At 33.7% G+C, this 25,705-nt stretch overlaps 1 protein-coding gene across 2 annotated transcripts in view; it reads right to left on the reverse strand.

Moving 5' to 3' along the window:
* The window catches only part of LOC143232332 (uncharacterized), an 80,599-nt gene that overhangs the window by 31,001 nt on the left and 23,893 nt on the right, over nt 1-25,705 (reverse strand). For both annotated transcript variants that reach the window (XM_076467616.1, XM_076467617.1), the window contains 2 exons: nt 12,666-14,322; nt 11,710-11,839 (listed from right to left, as the gene is read on the reverse strand). In XM_076467616.1, the coding sequence (XP_076323731.1) occupies nt 11,710-11,839; nt 12,666-14,322 (1,787 nt within the window). The remainder of the gene's footprint in view (nt 1-11,709; nt 11,840-12,665; nt 14,323-25,705) is intronic.

Consider the following 25,705-nt stretch of genomic DNA (forward strand, 5'->3'; position numbering starts at 1 on the left):
TATGTGTAAAATTACTTTTGTTTAATTACAGCAAATTTAACATTAAATAAACCAGATAGTGTTAAATTATCACATATTTTTTCATAAGCTAAAACTAGTATATTCCTTGTTTTCTTATTCTCATCATTTATGCTTTTTTTTTCATATTAACTAAATGTTCTTTTAATGTATTTGCTACCTTTATTTTCTTAAAGTAAAACAGTTCCAGCACTTGGGACTCTATCACTCTAAATTAAAACCATTCCATGATAGCAAAAACTTGAAAGTACAGTATTTAAACTGTCTTATCATATGAACGTAGCATGTGTCAGTACTTATGTAGGTAATCTAAACTCCTGTACCATCTACTGAAAGGCTCTACAAAGCAAAAATCCATAAACAGGATTATAATTTTATAATCCATAAAATTAGAAAAATAACTGTGGTACATTCAGCAATAAATGAAAGAACCTTCCTCACAACAAGAACACAACTTTCACCAGAACTGTAAGACAGTTTGATTATATCATTATTGATGTAATTTTTAAATGAAGTATTGAGAAACTGAATTTCTTAGAAAAAAAATATTTTGTGAATAAACATTACCACATTTATGTATAAAAATACTACACATTTATATCAGTAAAATGTATGTAAATTCTGAGCTCTATATGTTGAATCATTTTGATGTTATGGGTTGTGTATGACTAAAGACACAATCAGAACATTTTTTAAAAAAAATATTCACATCTAAAAATTTTTTAAAATGACGTACAAATACTACAACTGTAATGACTAGCACAAACAGCCACTCATACAGCAGCATTTCTGCTAGTATTAATAATGGATTTATTGCATTCAATGTGAAGGCTTAGTACGTTATGAGCTCTATGTGTCATCCCCTCCACGAATGTTGATACTTTGAAGAAGCTGGAATACACATTTTGTATGGGCCTTTTGAAATTTCTCTCTGTTAAGAGAATCAGAGTCCAGATACCCTGACCAGATTGCAGTGACTACTGACCATCCCTAACTTATAATTATAAGAGAAGCCTATTACTTTTTTAGGTCTTTCTTCACTTTATTGACATTTCATAACTAATATTTCAAGGGCAGCTACTTTCTCAATGCAAATGCTAAAACTAGTGATGATAAAATGAAGATGGTGTCACAAGTGCAGAAAAGTTTAAAGTATGTTATCACATACACTGACTTTTATGTTGATGACCTCTAAATGCCAACACTGCACAACTAACTGCAGTTGTAATATCTGTCAAAGATTATTGTCCCCTATTTATGTGGTAATAAGTGGACTAAGTGCTACTGAAACTACAGAGGAACTTCAAAACCCAAAAATCTATGAATTACAAAGTTACAGAAATACAGGTGCACTCACTTATAAAGTAACAGTAACGGCCTTATTATTTTTTATTAGTCTTCAGAAGGGTTAGCTACAACTAAGAGTAATCAGGCCATTATTGAATACTTTATTTATAAGTGAATAAAATTTAGGTACATTAGTAAAAATTCACCAACTTTTCATGCACAATATATAAAAAAAATAAAAAGTTATGTTTTTCTTTCCTATACTCAAAAATACCAAAACTAAATATATTGTTATTATGAGAGTATGAAACAAAGTGTAGAAATTTTATGATTAAATCATACGTGTATTTTTCATTTATTTTAGTTAACGTGAAAGGTTTATTCTCATAAAATTTTGAACCTACTTTAAAGGGCTTCATTCTTACACTTTTACCTTGTTAATGGGATCATTTTTGTGTAAAATAAATTTCCAGACATATAATTTTCAATGTCATTTGCACATGTAATGAAATATGACGTCTGCCAGATTAAGAAGCAAGGTTAAACTGATAATAGTCCTAACATAAAGGAAAGTGAAGCTGTAATACACAGTAACACTTTCATAACCTATAAAATAAACATTTTTAACTGAGTATATTTAAAAGGTAATTCTTTAAAACTTCAATATAGTTTGCCTGTGCACAGTTAGACAAATTGTGTGAGAAGTATATATGCTTATAGGGAAATTCCAAGGGTGACATAACAATAATCAAAATTCTTAAACGCAAGCTAAAATGCTAAAGACATTTAAAATAGTTTATTAAATTCTCTCAATTAAATATTCATATTTTCTTTTACATAACAGTGTATTATGGGGGCCACCATTATCCTTCATTCTCTCTGCTGTGACATAGAAGCATACATAAAGATATGTGCAGATGATTGGCTTAATGGGACACACTTATGTGCTCATGTATTTTACTATGTATCATAAAAGCTGTCCAAATCACAGAAAAATATGCAAATATCTGTGTAAATTTGAAAAATATGTGGAAAAATCCTGTAAATGTGTTTAATACTTGCAGTAAAAATGGCTTATGACACAAACGTATAAAGCAAAAACTACTATATATCAAAACCTATACATAAAACAATTTTATGTATCAAGCATTTTGTCAGTAAAGAGAAAATTAAAACACAGAAATGTCATTTCTCCTTACATTAAAACCAACTCTACAAAAAAAAACTGGTCATTATAAATTGTACAAGTGATTTATTGCCTATACCATTTAGCCAAACAACTCTCACCCCCTCAGTCAGCTATTTATGCACCTGCTTGTCAAAAGAAAAATAAACTGACTTCACCTGCTTACCATCTCTTCTTCTTGGTAACTGTTTCATTTAGCTTCTCTAATTAATTATTTTTATTTTAGCTCATTGTCACCATCTTTTAACACATACATGAATTATATTTAAAAAAGAAAATGTGTATCTTACATTAGACTTTTTTTTTACTCTAATTATAAAGTAAGATGTAAGTAATATTGTGCAGTGACTAAGGTAAGTGTGTGTAGAGTTATTAGTATTTGTTTTGATCTACCTGTATTTCATCAGACTTTGAGCACATTCATTGTAATTTTTCTTAAATAAATTCATTATCATCAAATCTAACCATTTTCATTCCATTACTTGAATAAGTCTTTTATTGATGCTCAGAAACAACAAGTATCCAGTAATAGTTAATAACAACTCCTCAGCCTTGTATTAAAGTTGTTTCATTCATCTACTTTTATCAATTTTAATTCATGGGAATCTCCAAAACTTTAAACATTTTATCAAGCAAGGGCTACTCAAACAATAAACCAAACCCTGTTTAAGCTATGTAGCAAAAATATTCCTTTAACTGTCATTATGTTAAAATCTAGTTGATCGATACAGGTTTAAAAGGCAGAGAAATACAGAGTGAATACAAACCATCATGTTTATTGTTTACAAAAAGAAAGAGAAAAAACATATCAAATACTAACTAGAACAAATATTTTAAAAATACTTCTAATACTGCTTTACAACATTTCTATTTTCAAAGAAAAAAATCCCATACATTATTCAAAATTTCACAAAAGTCTATAGATTCATTGATTTCATATGAATGCCACTGTCCACAGATTTGAGCTGCTTCTATCTAAGGTCTTTTTCCTACAAAGGCCCTGTTAGTCCACAGCCAAAAACTTGCTAAGAGACATGGCTGAGTGTAAGGCATACAACTGTATTAAGAAGTTCAATACCAAGAGGTTACATTTTCACTGAAACATCCATCGTATCCCAAGAAAAATGCAACAGAAAAACAAAATGAAGTTAACAAAGAAATAAATGCATGAATTTTGCACAAAGCTACACAAAGGTTCTATGCTAACAAAGAAATAGCTACATAATCTTCAAATGGGACATGCCATGAAAAATTTTTATTTCTATAAAAACAGTTATATATTTATGGATTAAGTAGAAGTAGCAGTACCAATTCCTTAAGTATAACCCACTACACACACAAAGCCTAGACAAAGGAAAACACCCGGAGAACAGAATAAAGAAAACTTATTTTATACCATAGTCATTACTGTAAAAATATATATATTTGAAATATATGACTACAACTACTCTACAACTTTTAAACTCATACCAAAGGGAATATTTAAGTATGATAATATAAGGGAATGTTGTGGCTCATAAAAGTTGGAGCCAAACAAATCAACAACTTTAGAATTCTATTCCCAGTTTTCAAAACCAGAGGTCAAATTAATTACTTTATTACCTGTTAGAATGACATTTATAAGACACATTTAAGCAAATGAAATTAACTACCTGTGACTTCACCTGTACATTAGACAAATAATATGTTGATGAATGAAACATCAGTGTTCAAATCTTACTGGCATCAAATACTGTAAACAAAAATGTTGCCAACAATAGCAAAAGAATCACAAAATGCTATTCTGGCAAATCTCAGAGTGGCACTCATATCAACACATGTATGTCACAAATTGAAAAGCAACCTAAAGTAGTTGGTGTAACATATGGAATACTCAACAGTAAATAGTCACAAATTTATTATCTGGTTTCATCATTATTCTTATATAATTATTACCTCAATTACCCATTCCCTGCACAAGTGTCCAAATTACTTGGTATAGGTATTCAAAAACACAGTGAAGTTACTTTTTAGAGCATTTAAAAAATTCAATTTTCATAATATTTTATTTTTTATTTAAATTTTTGATTTTGAAAACAAAAATTACATAATCTAAATGAAACTTCTTGATATACAATACTGGCTGTTGTTCCTACTGACAATATAATCAGGTTTCAATAAGGTCCAACCCTTAAACACCGACATAGAATTGATCATGTGACAAGCAAGGCTACTTTAACAACAACCTTTAACCTTGTACCTTATCAAGTGATTGAAAAACAAATTGTAATGAGGAATTGGAGTATTCTAAATTCAAAAAGGTAATCGCTTGGTAGCAAAGGAATTCTTAGAATTAAGACATCTTCACCTTTGGCATGACCAGTTGTAGTTGTTGCTTCAATAACATGTGGTAGTAAAGTCTTAAAAACTAAACTTGTGACATTACATAATTTTGGAGGATGAAGATTTATCAACAATATTATTAGTGAACCAACCTTTGATTTCAGAATGTGACATGACATATCTGGTGGTTCAAGACAACTTAGGAACTCAGTTGGTTAATTTACAACAACGAGTGTAATCAGAGCACTGACAGCTGAGCCATAGGTGAATTCCTGCCCAGGAATCTTTTACCATAACAAATCACTTACGCTACGAACAGTACTATTTCAAGGTGCAAGAACTCCACTTTTACATAACCATTAATAATTTTGACAAACACTAGGCAACACCAGTCCCTTCAGCTATTCTACATCCTTAGCTAAGTTATTACATTTTTCTTGAATAGTGATGTAGTTGTTTGAATGACTGATTAATTGGAAATTATCCCACACTAACTTAAAAAGAAGTTTCTGAATTAAACCGTTTGCTTTCATTCTACAGAAATTATTAAAAATAAAACAGATTGACATATACATTAATTTTTCAATGTAAACAACACTGCTGACCTGATAACAATATCTTGATAGTTTTGTGATTAAGCAATGATGTATAGTATTACCAAAATGATCATTACATGAAAACAAAAACTAAATTAAATGCCAAAAATTAGTTTCTGTGAAAAACCTGATGGGAATTTTGCCCTTTCAATTTACAAAATCTTGTCAAAACATTGTACATTTATAATAAAGTTTTTTTCATTATCCAATCAAGCTATCTCAAAACTTATATATAGATTGTAAGCCACCAACCTAAGTTAGTGGACAGAAACATACAATTTATATATATATATACACAGAGAGAGAGAGAGAAAGAGCTACTTTCTTCGTCAAGGTTAGATAGGCTGTGATTGGCTTTGTTATATACAACAGTAAATTGAAATCTGGACAAATACAGACTAAGTAAAAACACCCAACACTTCACATGCCATATTTTCCTCACTGTTTTAGTTTCAAAGTGCAATGACAGCATAAGCTTCTTTCATGTCTGTAAAAAAAAATGGTAAATTTTGACCTTCAAAGGTTTAGAATATGTCACTGAATGAAAGTTCAAACCTTCAACAGTACTAATTTGAATGATTTACTCAGGATGTCATCATAACTACAAGTTTATACTTGGCTGAAAACCCTTTCACTTCATATAAGTAATCCATAAAGATGAAATAACCAGTCCCAAATTGCTTAAGAGTATTTTGATAAAACAATAATTAAGTTTTATATTTTATGTAATAAAAAAAAAAGCAAATTCTTTGTGTACATGAATTTGATGTTACAAGCAATATTGTTATAGCTACATACAGTAAGTTTGCATTGCAAGAATATGGTATTGTAATAAATTAAAAGAGCTGCAGTTGACTTAAGCAAACTAAATCTTTAACTATTACCCAGCAGGTAAACAGGCTTCTTTCAATATAAAATGAATAAATGAGTCTCCAATCCCCAAATACCATCCTAGTCCTAACCACTTTTTCTTTTTCACAGGAAATAGTGAAAATACATAGTGTCAGGTTAAGCTTTGAAAATGATTGGTCAAGTAATGGTAGTTATAGTAACTGTATGTAGATATGTGTGTTTGAGAAATATAACATTATGCAATTCAATGTTAGGATTCATACCAGAAATTAGGAAAATGTCTGCCTTTTTCCTGTATTAAATTTGGCATACTGATATTTATTTCAGAACTGTTAATTTTTACATTTATTTATATCGTATGATCTAGACTTCTCAGTTTGCCAATGAGGAAGAAAGGTCCACCTTTCGAAAGTACTAGAGTTATAGGACTTTTATTCATTTCTATCCAGACTTTGAGTGTAGTAGGCATAATTTCTGAGCAGTGTTTTTAAATTTACTGATATGTGGTTATTCAAAATTTTGGCAAAAAAATAATTGATTTATTAACATGATACTATCAGTACTATGTGATAGTTCAAACATACTTTCTCATTTTCAGACAGAGAAAAACCTTTAGATCACATCAGGTTTACACTAAACATGACTTTTTTTCTACAATATTCAGGTGGAATCACATATAAAAGTTAAGAATAAGTGCATATCACAATGTTGGGAAATAAAATTCACTGCAGCTTTACAGATACAGGTAGTCTAAAGTTTAAGATAATGCTGACAATGTGTTCATTACAGAAATTCAGTACTTTATAATATAATTGTGGTTGGATGAGAAAGAGGTTTAATGATATTACAATATTTAAAGGTTTCATTGTTTTTTATTTGAAAATAATTGAAATCCAGTTACAAGTTACAATCATTCAGTTTTAATCATCCTAAAATTCTTGAACTTTACAAGTATTGTACTGTGGTCTAGTGAAATAATTCCTAATGTTAAAGAAATAATGCTCATTTTTCATAAAAAAAAATAAAGGGCTGGGAAACTTAATTGATTACATTGATTAGTGACATGTAAACTAACTAATTAATAAAAAATAAGTTTTTTAATTAATCAAGTGTCAAAAATCAAGTGTTTTTTGTTTTCTTAAATTGAAAATGTATTTCTAATAATACTTACCTCTCCCCACAGTTACAGCTCTCACCCAACTGCCAGGAATTCTTTTGACATCTAAACATTAGTCTGATTTTTTCTCACTTGCTCCAGTCTTTTATACCCAAATTAACTGCAATTGGCAATATTTATCTTATGACACTATCCACCAACATAAAGGTGTGCTCTGTCTTGATACTGCATATAAGCACCTCATTCAGATAATGTTTTCATTTTTTTCAAAACTGACCCAAAGCCAATCTCTAACACAGGCTCTTAATGGGGAAGGAGAGAGTCAAAAGAGATAAGTATTATTAGATATACATTTTCAACTTTAAAAAAATATTAACTTCTAAAACATACTTTCCTCCTTTCATAATTCCAAATAGAATCCTACACTGAGAAGATGGAGGGGCTGGTGAGGGCACTATCCATACAGAAAGCATGATTCTTCATAATTTATGGCTGTGTCAAGAGAAGATGGGCAAATTTGGGGAAATGTGCTACATCCAGAACAGGTATGCTTTTCACCCAGAATATAATTCATGTACTGTGGGTGGAATTTTATTATTTATCATCACTATTGGCCAGGCCCCAACCAAATAGCCACTACTTGGGGTGGCTATTATAAGGCTATGGTCCCTATATCCTATGTTGGTGGCTATAAAAATTGGACCACAATCTATATATATGAGTGGATCCTAGCCTGTAGCCCAAGAGTAATGCATTCCAAACCATCAAAATCATGATGAAAAGGTAAGCAACACTAAAGAAGACAAACCCTTTCCTCAACCTGAAGAAGTCCAAAGGGCACTACTCAAGACTTAGGATGACAGATTTGTGTGTCTTACTCAACCTGAAAAAAAGAACTCATCCAGTCTGGAATGAAGAACACTTATCCTCACTCCCTTAACTGTGTAAGCAAGATAAATTCCACTTTCTCCCACAATTATGTGTACAACATGGAACAAACTGTGCCCAACCAAGAACCTAGGTTGGACTACTCTCCATTTGGAAGTACAAAGAGACAATGGATTATCGTCCATAAACAATGAAATGAAAATAAAATGATAAAAAAGGATCACACTCAACCCAATCAGATATCAGTGTCATGAGTAGGTTCCTGCATAGGCTGATGACACTTTTACCAACATATGGGAAAAAACATCCCCAGTACAGGTAGAAAGGCAACCAACTTTCCCCTCCTATCCAAGAGTAGAGGAATTACCTCTAACATTTTATAGAGTAAAATCCTTTGTCCATCATCCCAATGATTTGAAACCAAGTGTGGTAAGGAACCCCTCTAACTCCACTAGTAGAACCTAGGAGAGATACACATTGGGAACAATGTTTTTGGCCACAAATAAACCAAATTCCCTAAATTAAAAAACAAAACAAAAAAAATTATTCATTCCAATGATTGGCAGAATTCTCTTATGTTTTATTCATGGTTGTCCATGAGTGGTGTTTCAGCATAGTACAGTAATGCCACCCTGTCAGCCTCTAGGTAGTCCTATCAAACATCTATTCTTTAACAGAGCCTGTTGCAATCCATATAAATATACTGAATTAATGGTTCCTTGTACAAAACTGGTTTGATAAAAGCACTTCTGCCTAAATAAGACTCACCAAAGAGTTGAAACCTATAAAAAAAAGAAATAGGAAATCACATAAAAAAAAGAAAAGAGAAGATTAGTAATGAAAATACTTCCCCTCTTTATAATCTAGAGGATGTGGTTAAGATAGCTACAAAAAATAGTAAAAAACCCTCAGAGGAAAGATTTCTTGCCTTCAAAGAGAGTCCAGAAAGAAAAGTCACTGTCTAGCACCTCTAAAGGCATTACTATGGGCAACAAAACCTTCAAGACCTTCATTGAACATGACAACAATCAGATGAATCAATGAAAGGAATTATCACCTTCCTCTCTAACAATCTTGGTTAATAATAACTAAGAGGACTGTGAGCAAACCTTCAAGACCTTCTTTGAACGTAACAACAATCAGATGAATCAATGAAAGGAATTATCACCTTCCTATCTAACAATCTTGGTTAATAATAACTAGTCTGAGGACATATACAGAATTATAAAGAGGACTGTGAGCAAACAGCACAAACCACTTTGACTGGCAATGTCTGTAGATCAGCAGCAATGAAAAAACCCTTCAGGTAAAGATGATACATGGAATATTAGAATTGGGCCAACAACAAGTGTTGAGAAAAGGCATGTAATGTAACCTCACTATATGAGTTAGAAAACTGGAATTCTGGAATGATCATTTGGAACTTAAGGAATCCAGAGAGTCCTGGGTTCTCAAAGAATACTTTGTCTTGAGTACTGAATGGTAGTTAATAAGACTTCTCCATACTAGGTGATTATAGAAAATGCAAAAACCCTTGCCAAAGAGCCAGATCAAAAGACAAATTATGGTTAGCACTTCTGATTGAAGTAGGTTCAACCTCCTCTCAAATACACTATTGCCGATATATGTGTCATTTCCATTGATACCTTTCTCATCGTCAGACCTGGCAAAGACTGAGGCAGATTCATGGCAATCACAGAAATTAAATCCAGATGCCATGCAAAAGATTGCATAACCTTTGTGCCTGAAGCTTGATTTTCTGGGTAGCAAGGTGTAATATTTCAGATCATGTCTATCTCAACAGAAGTTGTCATCAATAAATTGGTGATCCTGAATGTCTTCTAACAGAGTGAAGTGAAAGGTAACCAAAATATTATGTTTTAGGGTTGTAGGTCTATAGGCTTTACCCTGTTTTACCAGGAGACATTGATCTATTCAGTTTAATTACAAATACATGTCAGAACCCCAAACTTTGAGGAGCAGATGTATAATTTGAAAGTCAAGAAATGTTTCCACCTGATCGTGGTGGACTAAATCACAAAATTCCAACAACAGTGTTGGATAAAGTACAACTGTCCCTTCATGAAACTGAGGAGTAAACCTCCCTGTATGAATCACAATGTCTATGAATGAAGAGAAAACTAAACATTTGTCTCAAACCCTTCAGCCATCAATTAAGGTGCAGGCTCAAATGCAACTGAGGAAAGAATGAATCGGATGAATAAAACTATAAAGTGGCCTCCATTTTGTTTTTCTATGTCATTTAAAGATTGTGTTGATTACTGCTGACTAGAACAATATTGGGTCAAGTAAGTTTGTTTAGTTAGAGCATAGCAATGTTGGATTATCTACTGTATCATCTACTGAGAATCAAACCTCAGATTTCAGCATTGCAAGTCTGTAAACTCACCACTGTCCCACAAGGGGACTAAAAAGCCAACAGACTAAAAAAAGATACAAGAAAAATCAAATCTGTAGACATACTCATGAACTGTGAAAATTATGGTTTCTGTATGGATAATGCCCTCACCAGCCCCTTCACCTTATCAGTGTAGGATTCTATTTGGAATTGTGAGAGGAGGAAAGTATGTTTTAGAAGTTAATATTTTTTTAAGTTGAAAATGTATTTCTAACAATACACACCTCTACTGATTCTCTCCTTCTCACCTTCCTCATTAAGAGCCTGTGTTAGAGACTGGCATTGAGACAGTCATGAAAAAGTGATATCTCAATGCTTATATACAATAGCAGGATAGAGAGCACACTGATGTACATAGTGTGTCTTGAGATAAATATCACCAAGGGTAGTTAAGTGGGGTATAAAAGACTGGGAAAAGCAAGAAAAAATCAGAATAATCCTTAAATAGGCAAAAAAAGAAACCCTAACAGCCAATTAATAGTTGTAATTTTGGAGAGGAGGTAAGTATCTTTTGGAATTAGGATTTCCAATTACTATTTTTCATTATTATAATTATCCAAGTAATCCAATTATTGCTGTTATGATTGTTATTAATTGCAAAACTACATAAAGAGCTACCTGTGGTCAACCCAATTTTAGCCTTTTATACTGTTGTAACATTTTTTTAAACTTCGAGTATGTTCAGTTTTTGTTAATTCAAAAGTTTCAGGTTGAATTCCCAGTACCATCAAATTTGCTTGTCCCATCTCTGTTAGGCTTATAAGGGTATATGCCACTAATTGTCAACTGCTGACTAGAGATAAAACACCTGGCCAGTAAATATCACTAATTACTAAGCTCCAGTGCAAATGTAATATCTTCATCACTTCAGTGCTTTAATTAATTCAGATGACTTCAAACTGTTACTAGTGATATTTGTCATAATCATCAACCAACAAAAGTAAAAGCTCAGCAAAGTCACACCCAAATGCATGCATGAGCACACAATCAAATATATGTACACATAAAAACTGTATTGACTTACCATGATTATAGCTTTCATTGTCTGTGTCAGAAAATGTTTTAACTGAGTCTTTCTCAAGATGGTCCAAAATTATCACTGGAACTGAATCTAGGACTGTTGTCATCTTCACTTTTTTTAATTCATTAATATTCTGGAAAAGATTATTTCATTTCAACACCAAAATCATATTGCTTTGTATACAAGACTGTAAACCTGAAATACAAACAAGTTTAAATGTATCTCAGAACAGCCAGTACTTTTATTAACACCCATACTAGCTGTTCTGAGATGCATTTAAACTTTTGTTAACCTGAAGATGGCCTAGAAAGGTCAAAACATTGTTCTCTGCTTTATTAATAAACATGTTAATACCCATAACAGCCTTTCTGAGAAACATTTTTATTTCAAGTGGGTTTCTCATCATCAAGGACAAACAAGTTTATTTAATGGCTTTTGAAACATTAACTATATCATTTAGAAGAGTGAAATACTGCTTAAAACAGTGAATTTACTTGTACACAGGTAAGGATAATGATTATATTTTTATAAGCTTATAAGAGGTAAAAACAAAGTTACCTTGCTGCAGCTTTGTAGTGTTAATAGGTAGTTTTGTAGTCTTTCATTTACTAAGAGAGGTTATCATACACAAGCTGATATAAAATTATGACAATGAAAACTAAATATGAACCACACCTTACCACAGAATATATCTGGATACTTAGTTATTTTCAATAAAACTATGTATAAAAGTGAGTAGATTTCTAAAATGCTACAATTGTACAGTCCAGGTACACTCTTACTACTTGAGTTAATTTTTTTTTTCCAGAATACTAGACTTACAACTGTATAGTCTGGATATAATCTTTCTACTTTCGTTAATTACCTTTTTACAGAATACTAAGCTCAGAAATACATAGTCCAGGTACAGTATTACTACATGAATCAATTACTTTTTTTTTATAGAATACTAGACTTACAGGATCTTCTTTATTCTTTTCAGTGAATGATCTTTTAGATGCTCTGTGCATAAAACCATCAGTTGTATGAGAAGATTCTATATCACTTTCTCCTTCATCTTCTCCATCTGCTTCCACTCCTTTGTCTTCTTCAATTTCCCTATCACTTTCCTTATTATTGACCTCAGTAGCACAGAGTTCATCCTTCTTACATTCCTTTTTGTTCCCTTCAATATCTTGTAATTCACCACATTTTTGTTTGTTTACAGACACTGCTACACTATTTTCAACATCACCTTCTACATTCATTTTATTATTTTCAAATTCTTCTATTTTTTGTGATTCCATAGATGAAACAAATGAATGAAGTAATACTGAAGATTGATATTTTTCAGCTGTGCTTACTTTACGAGAGCTTTTCAGTGATTTCTTTCGTGCAGCTGCACTTGCACGAGTTATTCTATTCAAACTTGTACGAATATGGTGTCTCATTAATGAGGTACTCCTTCTTGTTTTGCTCATTCTAGCTGCTTTTGCTAAAACAAGTTGAGAGTTTTGACCTTTATTAACATCTGACACCCTTTTAGCTTTGTACTCAAAAGATGTTTCTTCCTTCAATCCCATAGTATTAATCACAGCTTTTGTATTTATCTGGTCAGGACTGTGTGTATTTGATTGAATGATGTTGGTAGGTGACTCTAGTATTGATTCAATGATTTTGATAGAACAAGCTGGCTTTTTAAAAGGTGATACCATCTTTTCTTCATATGCCTGTACCTTTTTCTTAACACTGTCTTTTATATAAGGAGAAAATATCTGGTTTTGTTTAGTTGGAGTTTCTTTCTGGTAGTTTGGTGTTTTAACTTTAGGGGTACGATAAATCTTCTTTAAAACAAAAGGAGATGCACCTTTTGTTAAACATACTGCTGCTGTGGAAGAATTTAACTTATCAGGGTTTAACCAGTTCGAAGTTTTGTTTTTTGCAGCTCTGGTGGTTCTAGGTTTAACGACAGGAGTAGACTTTTGAGGAGTGAGATTATTCTGCATGGGTGTGTTTAAGATGGGTTTTTTAGAAACTTTAGTTTCAATTATACTTTGCACTGCATTTACAGTAAACCCCAAATTATTCTCTACTTTAGCACTGCTCTCACTTTTAATACTGTTTCCTGTTGGTTCTGAACAATCATCAGATAAAGCTGAATAACTGGTAGGCTCTTGCTTGTTACCTTTAAATTTGACGTCACTTCTACTCCTACTTTGTTCCTCTTGGTTGCAAATATCCTCTAACATGACCAATAAATTATTTTGCAAAGGCTCAGAAGTTTTTTCAGAAGAATAACTGATTGGAACTTCTTTCATTTCTTGGCAGCATTTACTCTCCACACCTGATTCAGTTCGTTCAGGATTATTCTCTTTTGAAGACTTGTCTGTGCTATTAGATAAACTTGATTCTGAAAGTAGTTTAGTACACATTACAGAAGAATTCTGTAAAATTTGTCCTTGATTATACTTCTGAAGTTTCTCACGGTTACATTTCTTTGAAGGATCTAGTTTTTCATAATCTAAAGAGTCCTTAATCTTTGACACTGCAGCTCGGGATGCTGCCCGTCGTAATGTACGAGTAGACTTGTTTTCTTCTGTGCATGAGTCATTGTGATCAGAAGTACTTTTTCTTTCTCTGCAAAAATATATAACAATTTTTATTTCACTTTGCAAAATCATAATGATAATTGGTAAAGAATAAGAAAGTTCTACTTTTGTTTAACTAAGAATATATCAAATTTAAAAGTATAAACACTTCAAGCAATTTGTAAAATAACTGTAGAATATCAGAATACATACACTAGAGTAGTCAAATTCACAAAAATTGTAAAACTGAACAAAATGATGGTGGATTGCAAGAGTAAAGATTTCTTATTTCCATGGAAATTTTTTCTCTTTTGAAGCTAAAATGATTAATTCTAAGCCACTTCTGAGTGGTTAATAATGAAACAAATGAATCACAATTACATTTAAAAAATGTTAAATTTGTCCAATAAAATAACTTGCATAACAATTTATTTTGTATTTTGTCCTCCCATAAAAGTATTACACTAGTATCCTTCACAAACAACTGCTACAAGGTGTTAATGAGCAAGTAAATCAAACAACTTTTAAAATTGTGTTCAATTCCTAACTATAAACACTATAAACATCAAAGTTTTTGTTGCTTGGAGTGAAAAATCATTGCTTTCCCTGCTGCTCTGCTTTAGCAACGAACTATGGAGCTTTGCAGGGACTACTGGCTGATTTGTATCACAATTCTTTGGCCTTTCACATCAACAAACTGGATGTCACAATGTCTTAACTTCATGTCAAAGCTACACTTAACTTGATATTTCCATGTTCATTTTATTCCTATTTCAAGGACTTCAGGTTCTGTGTTCTCAGGTTTTAAGAGTATTAGTTTAACACAAGCATAGAGTGGTTCATGTTCTACAAATGGCCTCACCATTTTCAAACCATGAATTTCCAGAGAAAGCATATATTGAGCAGTTTAATGATGGAATGAATGATTTTTTCAGTAGCCAATAAATTACTGTGTAACAAATAAGGACAACCAGGGAACAAAATAGTTTGGTAGGTATGATTGGCAGGAACAGGCAGGACTTATGATAGAGTCCACAAGTGGCAGTCCAGCATACAACATTAATGCTATCCTGTCTGCCTATATCTAGATGGACTTATGGAACACCTCATTTTCACAGAGCCTGTTGCAAACTAGTTAAAATATTTTCTCAACCCAAACAGCCGTTTTTGCATATAAATTTCTCAACAAGTGGGTTTCTCGACATCACTAGTTAAAATATATTGTGTTAGTGGTTAATAGTCCAGATTTGGTTTGATAAAAGCCATCTGACTGAGCAACACTTGCCAAAGAGTAGGATCCTGTAAGAAAGAAGGGAACTCTGGAAAGGTGTTTGTGTGTTTTCTTATAGCAAAGCCATATTGGGCTATCTGCTGAGTCCACCGAGAGGAATCAAATCTCTGATTTTAGTATTGTACATCTGTAGACTTACTGATTTCTAGCAGGGGACCTCTGGAAAGGAGAGACAAGATTAGTAATGAAAATGCTCCCCCTCCTTATAATCTAGCAGATGTGGTTAAGATAGCTAAAGGAAGTTGTTAAAAACCCTGACAGAGAGATGCTACTAAATCATGCATATAAATCCCATGAAATTGAATTGTCAAAATGAATAAAAAGCTTTTGTCTGGCACCTCTTAAAGCTTTAGTACAGAAAACATAACACTTCAAAGCTCACACTGGACATAACAAATAACTGGAATAAAAACAGTCATATAGGTGAGAAATAGTTACTTGAATCAATAAAATGGAATTGTCCCCTTCTGTAGTTGCAAATGTCTTGGGTAAGAAGAATCTCTCTGGGTACAGAAGGATGAAGATAGAATAATAAAGCAGGACAAACACCTCATACCTGCAATGTCTGCAAACCAGCAGTAACCAAAAAATAAATCTTAAGGGAAAGGTAATACACAGTACATGAGGCTAAAGGCTTAAACTGAAGTCAATAAAAGAGCATGTAACACCACCTTCATATCCAAGTTAGGTAAATAAAAAAGTTATTTGAGATGAAGGATACAAAATGATCTGAGGAAGCCAGAGAGCACTGAAGACTGAAAGAATGTCCATCTTTTCAAGAATCTAAAGGTAGCCAATATGGCCACCTTACATAGGTCAATTGTGGAAGATGTAAAATCCTTCTCAAAGAGCCTGGTAAAAAACCAAGCTATGGTTGGCACATCTGGACAAAGTGTTCAACTTTCTTGCAAAACACCATTGTCAATGCATGTGTCATTTCTGTTGATAAATACCCATTGTGGGAGGATGCAGAGACTGAGACAGGTACATTGCAAATTTAGAAGTTAAATCCCAAAGTATGAAGGACATTATAATCCAAATACTTGAAGCTTGAGCTTCAAGATGAATGGGTGTGAGATGTTGGACTGTGCTTGCCTCATCACAGATGGTCAAAGAGAAGGTGGTGGGACTCTATAAAAGTACTGCAAAAGTAAAAACCAGAGTTGAACCAACCAATCAGGTGTTATCAACAAAACACAACAAGAAGTTTCAAGAATTTGTTTGGACTATGGGTAACAGAAGAAATAGTGAATAGGCATACAGGTGTAACTTACACCAATCTTGACTGAATGTATTTACTTTCAATGCCAGTAGATGATGTTCCAATGATTAGCAAATGCATTGACAATCAAAGTAAAACACATCAACAAAGCATTCATTCATTTGGGGGAATTCAACTGCATTGAGACAATTGATCTGCTACAGAGATACCAACTATTTCAAATGACTGAGTGTAATGATTGTAGACAGATCCCTTTTTATCATTTGCAGGTCAGACTAGGCCTGACCAATGTCTCTAAGCTGTTTATTATATTATTATTATAACTATTATTATTTATTACTGTTATAAATTGCTCATTTATGACTGTATTTTGTGTATTTAATAAATGAATTTAAAAAATTCTTTTGAAATTATGTCTTTTATTTAGTTCAGAGTAACAAACATACAGGTAAAACAACATTGAACATGCACAAACAATAAGAAGAAAAAGCCTCTGTGTAAGGACTAGTCTATATCATGTTTATGACACTTATTGTAATAGTCTTGCAGCCTTTGCTTTCATGAGAATGTCTCTGGATGGTTGGGAGTAATAATAACATTGTCCATTTGACTGAATACATATCTTGCGTGTTATAATATACTGCTCAAAACTGAGGTGCTCAAGTTTGGTCTGAACTTGCTTTTGTTTTTAGTCACTAAACTAAATATCCTTTCACTGTCAGCATTAAAATGGAAGATTGTAAGAATTCCAAGCATAACCCTACACAGAATGTCATATTTCTGGTTTCCATTTCCATCCTTAACTGTAGACAGCTGAACCCAAAACTTGTCAACATTCAACTGAAGGACAGTTTCTGAGAAAGTATCAATTTGATAGTTCAAATATTGCCCTTCCAACTTGTCAATAGTGTCGTGCTCATGTGTATTGACAAGAACAGGATACCTGTCTGTGAAGAAGCATAGAGAAGAGAAATCTTTGCTGACTTTCAGTTTTGGATCAGCAACCTCTGCGTGAATCAGAAGTTCATCATTTAGAGGAAAATGTTTCATCATGTAATTTGTAGCTGCAATATAGTATTTCTTGACACTGGTGTAGAAGCTGATCAGGTCCAGGTCCTTTTCATATTTAACAATGTATTCCTTGGCAGCATTCCCAATAGAAACTGTCTCATCAGATTTGTGTAAGGATTCATTGTTGTAGTCAAGTTCAGTGATGTTGCCTTCAAGATATTCTGGCTTGATGTATCTGAGAAGTATATTTTTTAACTTATGTAATCAGAGTTCTATGCATAATGTGTATGCAAGGTTCTTCTCTTTGCAATATCAAATTGGCTTGCTCAATTAGAGTAATTGCAGACTGAAGAAAAAGACAAAATAATAAGTTCATTTTGTTGTCCAAGAAAACTGTTAACTTATCTAACTTGTTCTGCGCATAACTTTTCTTGGTTACTTCCTTGCTAACTTTTGTTTTCTTCTCTTTTTTCATTGATTGTCTCTTCTTTAGTTCAAGGTCAGACTGCCTAAACATATATTGAGTAATATCAAATGTTTCTTTGTCTGCTTTTGGAGACTGTTGTCTTGTGTCCCTGTGCGGCTGAGAGGATATCCTGACTGTTGAAGTCTTGCTGACTGACTGAGCTGCACATTTAGATCCTTTTGAATTAGTTTTTCTTTTCACAGTGAAAATACTTCTTCAATGGCTTCCACATGTCCAATATTCTGTTGAGGCACACCCCAAGTGATAGCCATCTTGTGTTAACAAGTTGTAGAATTTTTTGTTTCTTTGTCATACAATCCTTGAAACTCTTTGAAATGTTGTTTTCTGCTAGGACTTTTGTCCAGAAAATAGTAGATATCTATCAATATATCAGAAATTGGACAGGGCAGTTCTCTGGAAGCTTTTTGGGCAGCAATATTCATGAGGTGACAGGCACAACCCATGAAGTAAATGCTAGGCTGTTTCCTTGAGATGTGTCCCATCACACCTTTACCTATACCAGACATAACTGAGGCACTGTCTGAAGAAAAACTAAGACAGTTTACCCATGGAAATTTCCTCTTTGTCAGTTCGTGGTCCAAAAGCTTGAAAATATTCTCTCCTGTTGAAGCTTCTTTCCATTCCACCATTGTCAAAAGAGAACAACTTTTCCAAGCAAAGGGTCAAGATATCGTACAACCACTGGATACAGTTTTAAGTCATTCATGTCTGTGGATCCATCTGTGGCTAAACTGTAAACACTGTTAGTAAGTATGCTTGAAATCATTTTGTCATCTTCACAACCCAACATTTGTACAATGGCTGTAGTTTTGGTTCTAGCACAGCCATATTTTTTTTGCTATATCAGAGTCTGGGAACATTTTTCTGAATAGATGTCCTGCATGATTGGCTACAGCTACGGGTAAATTATAAGCAATGACGAATTGCATGAATGTCACTTCATCATTTATGGTTTCATATTCTGAATTCTTACTCATAAATGTCGTTATCTGCATTGTTTTTGTCTTCACCTCAGCCTATTATTGGTGAGATGCCGATTTTGTATGTCTGGAACAATCGTTTATCCCGCCATGCACCACAGAAAAATCAATGTGATAAACTGTACAAAATGCATGACTGTCACTGACTTTTGATGCAATGACTGGATATTTTGCACTATACTCTTTCCTAAATTTTTGATTCACAGTTTTAGTCCTTTTAGATTTGCCAGTATTAAGACAATCTGGAGAACGAGGCCTCTTTTTTCTATCTTCTGAACGATCACATTGGTGTTTCTATGCCACTTAGAAAACGAGAAATACCCATCTACGCGAGCACTGATCGGCTGACAAGCACTGATGACGTAACTATGGATTCCCCCACATACCCAGCATGGAGAAGCACCGCACTCAAACTATTGGTAGACGTCAAAGATCTAAAAAATTTTTATTATTTCAAGCACAAACATGATTATCGCAAGTAGCCATTTGGACTATGTCTTTTATTTATTATCAAAATTTATTTGTATCTCACTAGAAATTTTCTTTTCACCCCTATCAACCCCTGAGGGAACAATTTATTACTTTCTTGTACAGGCCTATATAATATATAATAATTTGGGAGTTGCAACAAGTCGTAATATTTGTCTGTATGAGCGTATAGTCATAATGTATACACCAAATTCGTAATGATTACACTCAAATCGTAATGGTTGGCATCTCTGCTGCTACTAAATTCATCACTCCTTGAACAAGGCAAGCTAGTAAAAAGATATGATTGGAGAGGACTTAATATAGATCCAAGGTTTGAAACAAAGAGACCTGCACCAAGTGCCCTCTTCACAAGAAATGTGAAACACATGTAAGGAATTTATGAAGTGAAAAATGAACATTATTTCCCTCAATGATTTCAGACCTTGAAATATTTCCTCTTAAACCACAAACAGTTCTAAAACACTGACGTGGAAAGAAATGCTTTTATCCATCCATAAGCCCTGAAGCAAGGGGTCAATAAAAAGCTGGATCTGTGGACAAGGTGGCAGAAGAAATACACCCATTATGGTATTGTTACAAGCTAGCTATCACTCGAGATTGAAAATGTTTATCCTGAATAAGGAGAATGAGGAATCCATTGATCATGTGGAGACCATTGAAGGGATCTTATGTCCACCTATTCCAAAGAAATGTGGGATTCAAATGATAACTACATCCCCAAAAGAAAGAGAACCGTCCATGTAATAGGAGAAGGAGTCCTAAGTAAGGGCTGGACAGCCCGTTCCATAATATGAATCTGGATGGGAGTCAGCTGAAGAAAAAAAAAAAAAGAAAACAACATCCAAATGGATGATATGATGTATAGGAAAGAACACATTTCTTGGATTTGATAAGAAATCTTGTCTTGGATGCTTCAGAAAGTAATTACTTAGTATGACAGTATTCCAACTGATGAGATTGTGCCAGTTATAGCCATTCATCCATATATTAGTGTGCTCACAGGCCCAGGGAATGGAGGTGACAAGGCTAAGTTTGTACAATTCAGTAGAAAATATATGGTGCTGATTTAAGTCCAAAGGGCATAGCACTGAACTGCAGCACCTGACCTTTGTGTAAAACGTGGTTGGACAACTCTGATGGAAGCATCAATGACACAAAACTTAATCATCTACAGTCCTGTAAAAAAATGTCAAAACAGAGTGAGAAATGATTCCACTGTGAAGAAGCCTACAACAACATAGATGAAGACAGACAAGCAATATCAAACTTTGATTCAAAAGATCATGCAACAACCACACAAATTAACCCTTTCTCACCAGGTCACAGGTCAAAGTCCACATTGTGGCATTTGTTGACTTGCATTCAAAGTTTTATTGAACTACTATTTTATGAATTTATGTCAATAAGTTTAAAATCAAATTGTAGATTATAATTCAAACTTTAACATTATATACGAGTTATTCCATGATGATGAGAAAAACCACTTGTAGAGAAAATTATATATGTAAAAACGGCTGGTATGGGAAGAGAAAGCACTATGTGAACCTGATGATGACCGAAGAAGGTTGAAACGTTGTTCGCTCCTCTACATAGTGCTTTCTCAACCCATACCTGCTGTTTTTAAATATATACATGAGATAATTTAACTTGAAAGTAAAGATTAGAAGAATGCATCTAAATATATATTTCAGTAAGTCATATGACATGTCCAATGCAGCACTGTTTAAACTTATGATGTCAAAATTGTAATTCTGTTGTTTCATACAAATTAAGAATGCAAATTACTAATATTTTCAAGCTAGAATATAAAATTAGACAATTATATATTTTTATTTTGCTGAGATATGGCTTATGTACTGTACCAAACACAGTGGCCCCATTCACCTCTTTCCATTTTTGAAAACAGTCACTTATATACACTTACTTAAATACATGACATGTGATTATCTAATCAAAAGCTTAAAATGTCCACAGTGGTTTTATCAGCCATTTTAATTTGTGGAAAGGTTACCATATTCTTTCAATCCAAGCTTTCAAGGAGGAAGGTTGTGCCTTTAGTCTGCTTGAAGTTTCATATTTTTTAAAACTAAATAAATCTTAGTTACTAAGCTTAATATATAGTGGAATTCTATGGTACCTGAGTAGTTATTTATGATTTTTTTAGTCATCAACTGTAAAAAGTTTGATATCCTCTATGTGCAAAATTTTAAATGACTTAGCAATCCATGTCCAGCAGCAATCAAGTACAAAGGCCATAACAACAAGAGAATTGTTTGCTTCACTTCCTGATTTATTGTTCTATATTCTAAGAAAAATAAATTTACTAATTTATTTATAAATAGTAATGATCTATATACATATATAATACATAATAATCGAAATGTGACTGTATTTTACAAAATACTAGTCCACTAAAACACAGCCTAGACAGGGAAGACTAAAGGTTAATTTTATATGACTAGATATGTGACCTGAGTGCATGTGCACCACATCAAGTTATTTAATGTCAGCTAGGCATGACCAGAAGATCACTATACTAAAAAATAATATATATATATGTGTGTGTGTGTATATATATAGTGTTATGAGACTTAAGCTACTTAGACTAAACATTTGTATTTCAGTGTTCTAGCACTAAAAAGCATATTTATATTTATTTCCTTTTTTTATTTTTAATAACAGTTGAGGTTGATCAAATGATAGATCCCACACAGAATACAGAAAATAAGAAAATATAGTCTTTCTGAAAACAAACATTCGAAATGTATTTAGGAGGTTTTGGAGTTTACCCAAATAATATATCAGATCTTGGGAATGAAGTATAGTTTTTTTCAGTCATAATAGGAAATCACTTTGCACTCAGACTAATAACAAAACAGACTATTTTCACAAACAAATCTTTAGTAAAAACAGTGTATTAAAAATATGATTTTATATATACAAAATACTTGTAATCCTTATTAAAAGTCTACCAAATTTTGTGAAGATACACATGTTGTACCAGCAATTATAGTCCAAGTATTTAACACATGGAAATGTGTAGATGAACTTGTGTATTATACCAAACCCATAACAAATGGGTTAACAGTCAGAGAATGAAGGTCTCGCATACAGAGAGTGGCAGCAGGTAAACAAATACCCTCCAACAATGCATCTCTAGAAAAGAAATCCCAATAGCATGCCACTCAAGAGACTAAAAACAAAAACAAAAAAATACAGAAGCTGACAATCAAACCAACGTAGGTGCTAACAATGGTCCCAAAATATCATCACAGTGACTTGCCAATCACCAAGTGGCTTCCAAAAAAACTGTAGAGATGATAAATATCTCAGCAGCAATGTTAGAGTCAGCCAAATCCTATAAAATTGTGATATATCCAAGTGGATCACAGACCCCATTCTTGAACTTTGCATAACCAGGAATAGATGTATTCTGAGTCTAAATATTCTTCCATCTGACAGTGATAGGCAAAAGTATGTTGCTCTGTCAAACTTGGCAGAGCTGGCCCTTCATATAACTGAACAGTAAACCTCTCTGCCTGAAGTACAATATCAAAGGATGAATGGAGGACAAAGTCCTCATCCACAAACCCTTCTGTCATCAAGGAAGGTGCAGAATCAAGAGTAACAAGGGAATGACCCAAAACTCACTCACTCAGTTTACAAGCTGAAGAAAAAGCACTGCAGTGGCTAATCCGAACTGACCTCATGTGAAGCCATCAGTTGATTGATTGATTTAGTGTTTTATGGCACAAAGCAGCTACGCTATCTGCGCCAAACCTCCGGTAAAAAGGTAAAATTAAATCAAAGGTAGTAAAATACAGAAAAGGAAATGAAGGTAAAACAAAACATCATTGAAAAACAGAAAAGCATAAAACCAATGTTGACACCTAGTTTACAATGGTAAAAAAGAGAGCAAAGTAAAAGAAGTTGTAAAGTACTATTTCTAGCAAAAAATAAGGTGCATAAAATGGTAATGATAATAACCCACCAGGAAGACTAAGAGGTAAGTTCAAGAACCACCATCAGTCACCTGAAGTTGGCCTTTCCAGTCCTGGTTCCAGGTTGTGTGTCATATCAACCATTATCAAAATGTAAAATATTAGAAGTTTTAAAAGACATATAGCAAAATCGTAAAAATGAGTAGCCAAATGTCCAGTAAAAAGGTAAAGGTAAAATAAATGTAGTAAAATTTGTAAAAGTAAACAAAGGTAAAAACAAACCAGCAATTAAAAACAGAAAATTGCATAAAACCGATGTTCACATCCAGTCTATAAAGTTGTAAAGGACTTCTGAAGTAGAATGGTAATGATCATAACCCGCCAGAAAGACTAACAGGCAAGTACCAGAACTACCGTCAGTCACCTGAAGTTGGTCTTTCCAGTCCTGGTACCAGGTGATGTGTCATTATGGCCAGTACCAAAGGATAAAGTAATAAAAGTTTAAAAGACATGCAGCAAAATTGGAATAACAACTCACCAGGACAACTAACGGGTAGTTCAAACAGCAGCATTAGTCACCTGAAGTTGGCCTTTCCAGTCCTGGTGTCGAGTTATTTAATGTTCTGGCCATTTTACAATGTCAAATTCAACTAAAGAGAATGAAACTGTGAAAAAGAACTACAAATAAAAAGGTGTAATGAATAAATATCAAACACTTAAATGAGATTTAAAAGATTAATGGCCATTAAAAAAACTAAAAACTTTATCAAGGTGTACAGTGTCACCATCACCAATAACACTATCCAATGTTACAGATAAACCCTGGGACAAAACATGTTTAAAATAGTACCATCGTTGAGAATCGTAATGATGGCAAGAAACTAAAATGTGGCTTACAGTGATTTGAGTGTTACACAAACTACACACTGGTGCATCAGTTCCAAATAAAAGAAAATGATGAGTTAAAAAGCTGTGACCAATGCGTAGTTTAGTTAGAACAACTTCCTCCTTCTGAACCTTACGGAAGCTAGATGGCCAAAGCCCAATATAGGGTTTTATTTGAAAATGCTTGTTGTCGCGTTGCTCACTCCAAGTGGACTGCCAGCTGGCACGGAGCCGAACCTTGAATACAGGACAATAGTACATGCACGGAAATGGCACAGTGGTGATAGTGCCGGAGCAGATAGATTTAGCTGCCGTGTCTGCAAGCTCGTTCCTGCGAATATCAACATGGCCTGGTATCCAGAAAAACTGGATAAAGTAGCAGTTAATGAGAAATGGGCCAGTCGGTTTTGAATATCAGCGAGAACAGGGTGTGAGCCAACGTGTAGTGATTCCAGGGCCTGTAGAGAACTAAGCGAGTCAGTATAAATAGTGCAGTTGGAGTACTGATCAAATTCAATATGATCCAGGGCAAGAGATATGGTGTACAGTTCAGCAGTGAACACAGAAGCTGTAGAGGGGATTCTGCGCGCAACCACCAAACCACGGCAAACCGTAGCAGAGCCCACTGAATTACCTGATTTGGAACCATATGTATAAATGGGAACGGAATGATTGTTTGAAAGATATTCATTAAATAAAAGACGGTAATTCCAAACTGGAGTACCTGCCTTTTTCAGATGACTGAAAGAAAGGTCACATTTGAGGGCTGTAATAAACCATGGTGGGATAGGCTGACCTGTGGAATCTGCAATGTTATCCAAGGACAGACCCAATTCATCCAATTGCACCTGGATGCGAAGGCCAAAAGGAGCAATGGCAGATCATCTGTTCTGAAAAAGTACGGCCCACTGAGGAAGGAAAACACATCCCCAGCTGGGATGCTTTGGTAAGGAACGAAGTTTCGAAGAATATAGTAAAGATAGTTGCAAACGGCGAAGGTGCAGAGAAGGTTCATAAGATTCAACGTATAAGCTTTAAACTGGAGAGTGGCAGAAAGCCCCAGTGCAGAGTCGAAGTCCTTGGTGATGAATGGGGTCCAGCATCTTTAAGGCCGAGGGTCTGG

This window comes from Tachypleus tridentatus, chromosome 11 (assembly GCF_004210375.1).
Source record: "Tachypleus tridentatus isolate NWPU-2018 chromosome 11, ASM421037v1, whole genome shotgun sequence".
NCBI lineage: Eukaryota > Metazoa > Arthropoda > Merostomata > Xiphosura > Limulidae > Tachypleus > Tachypleus tridentatus.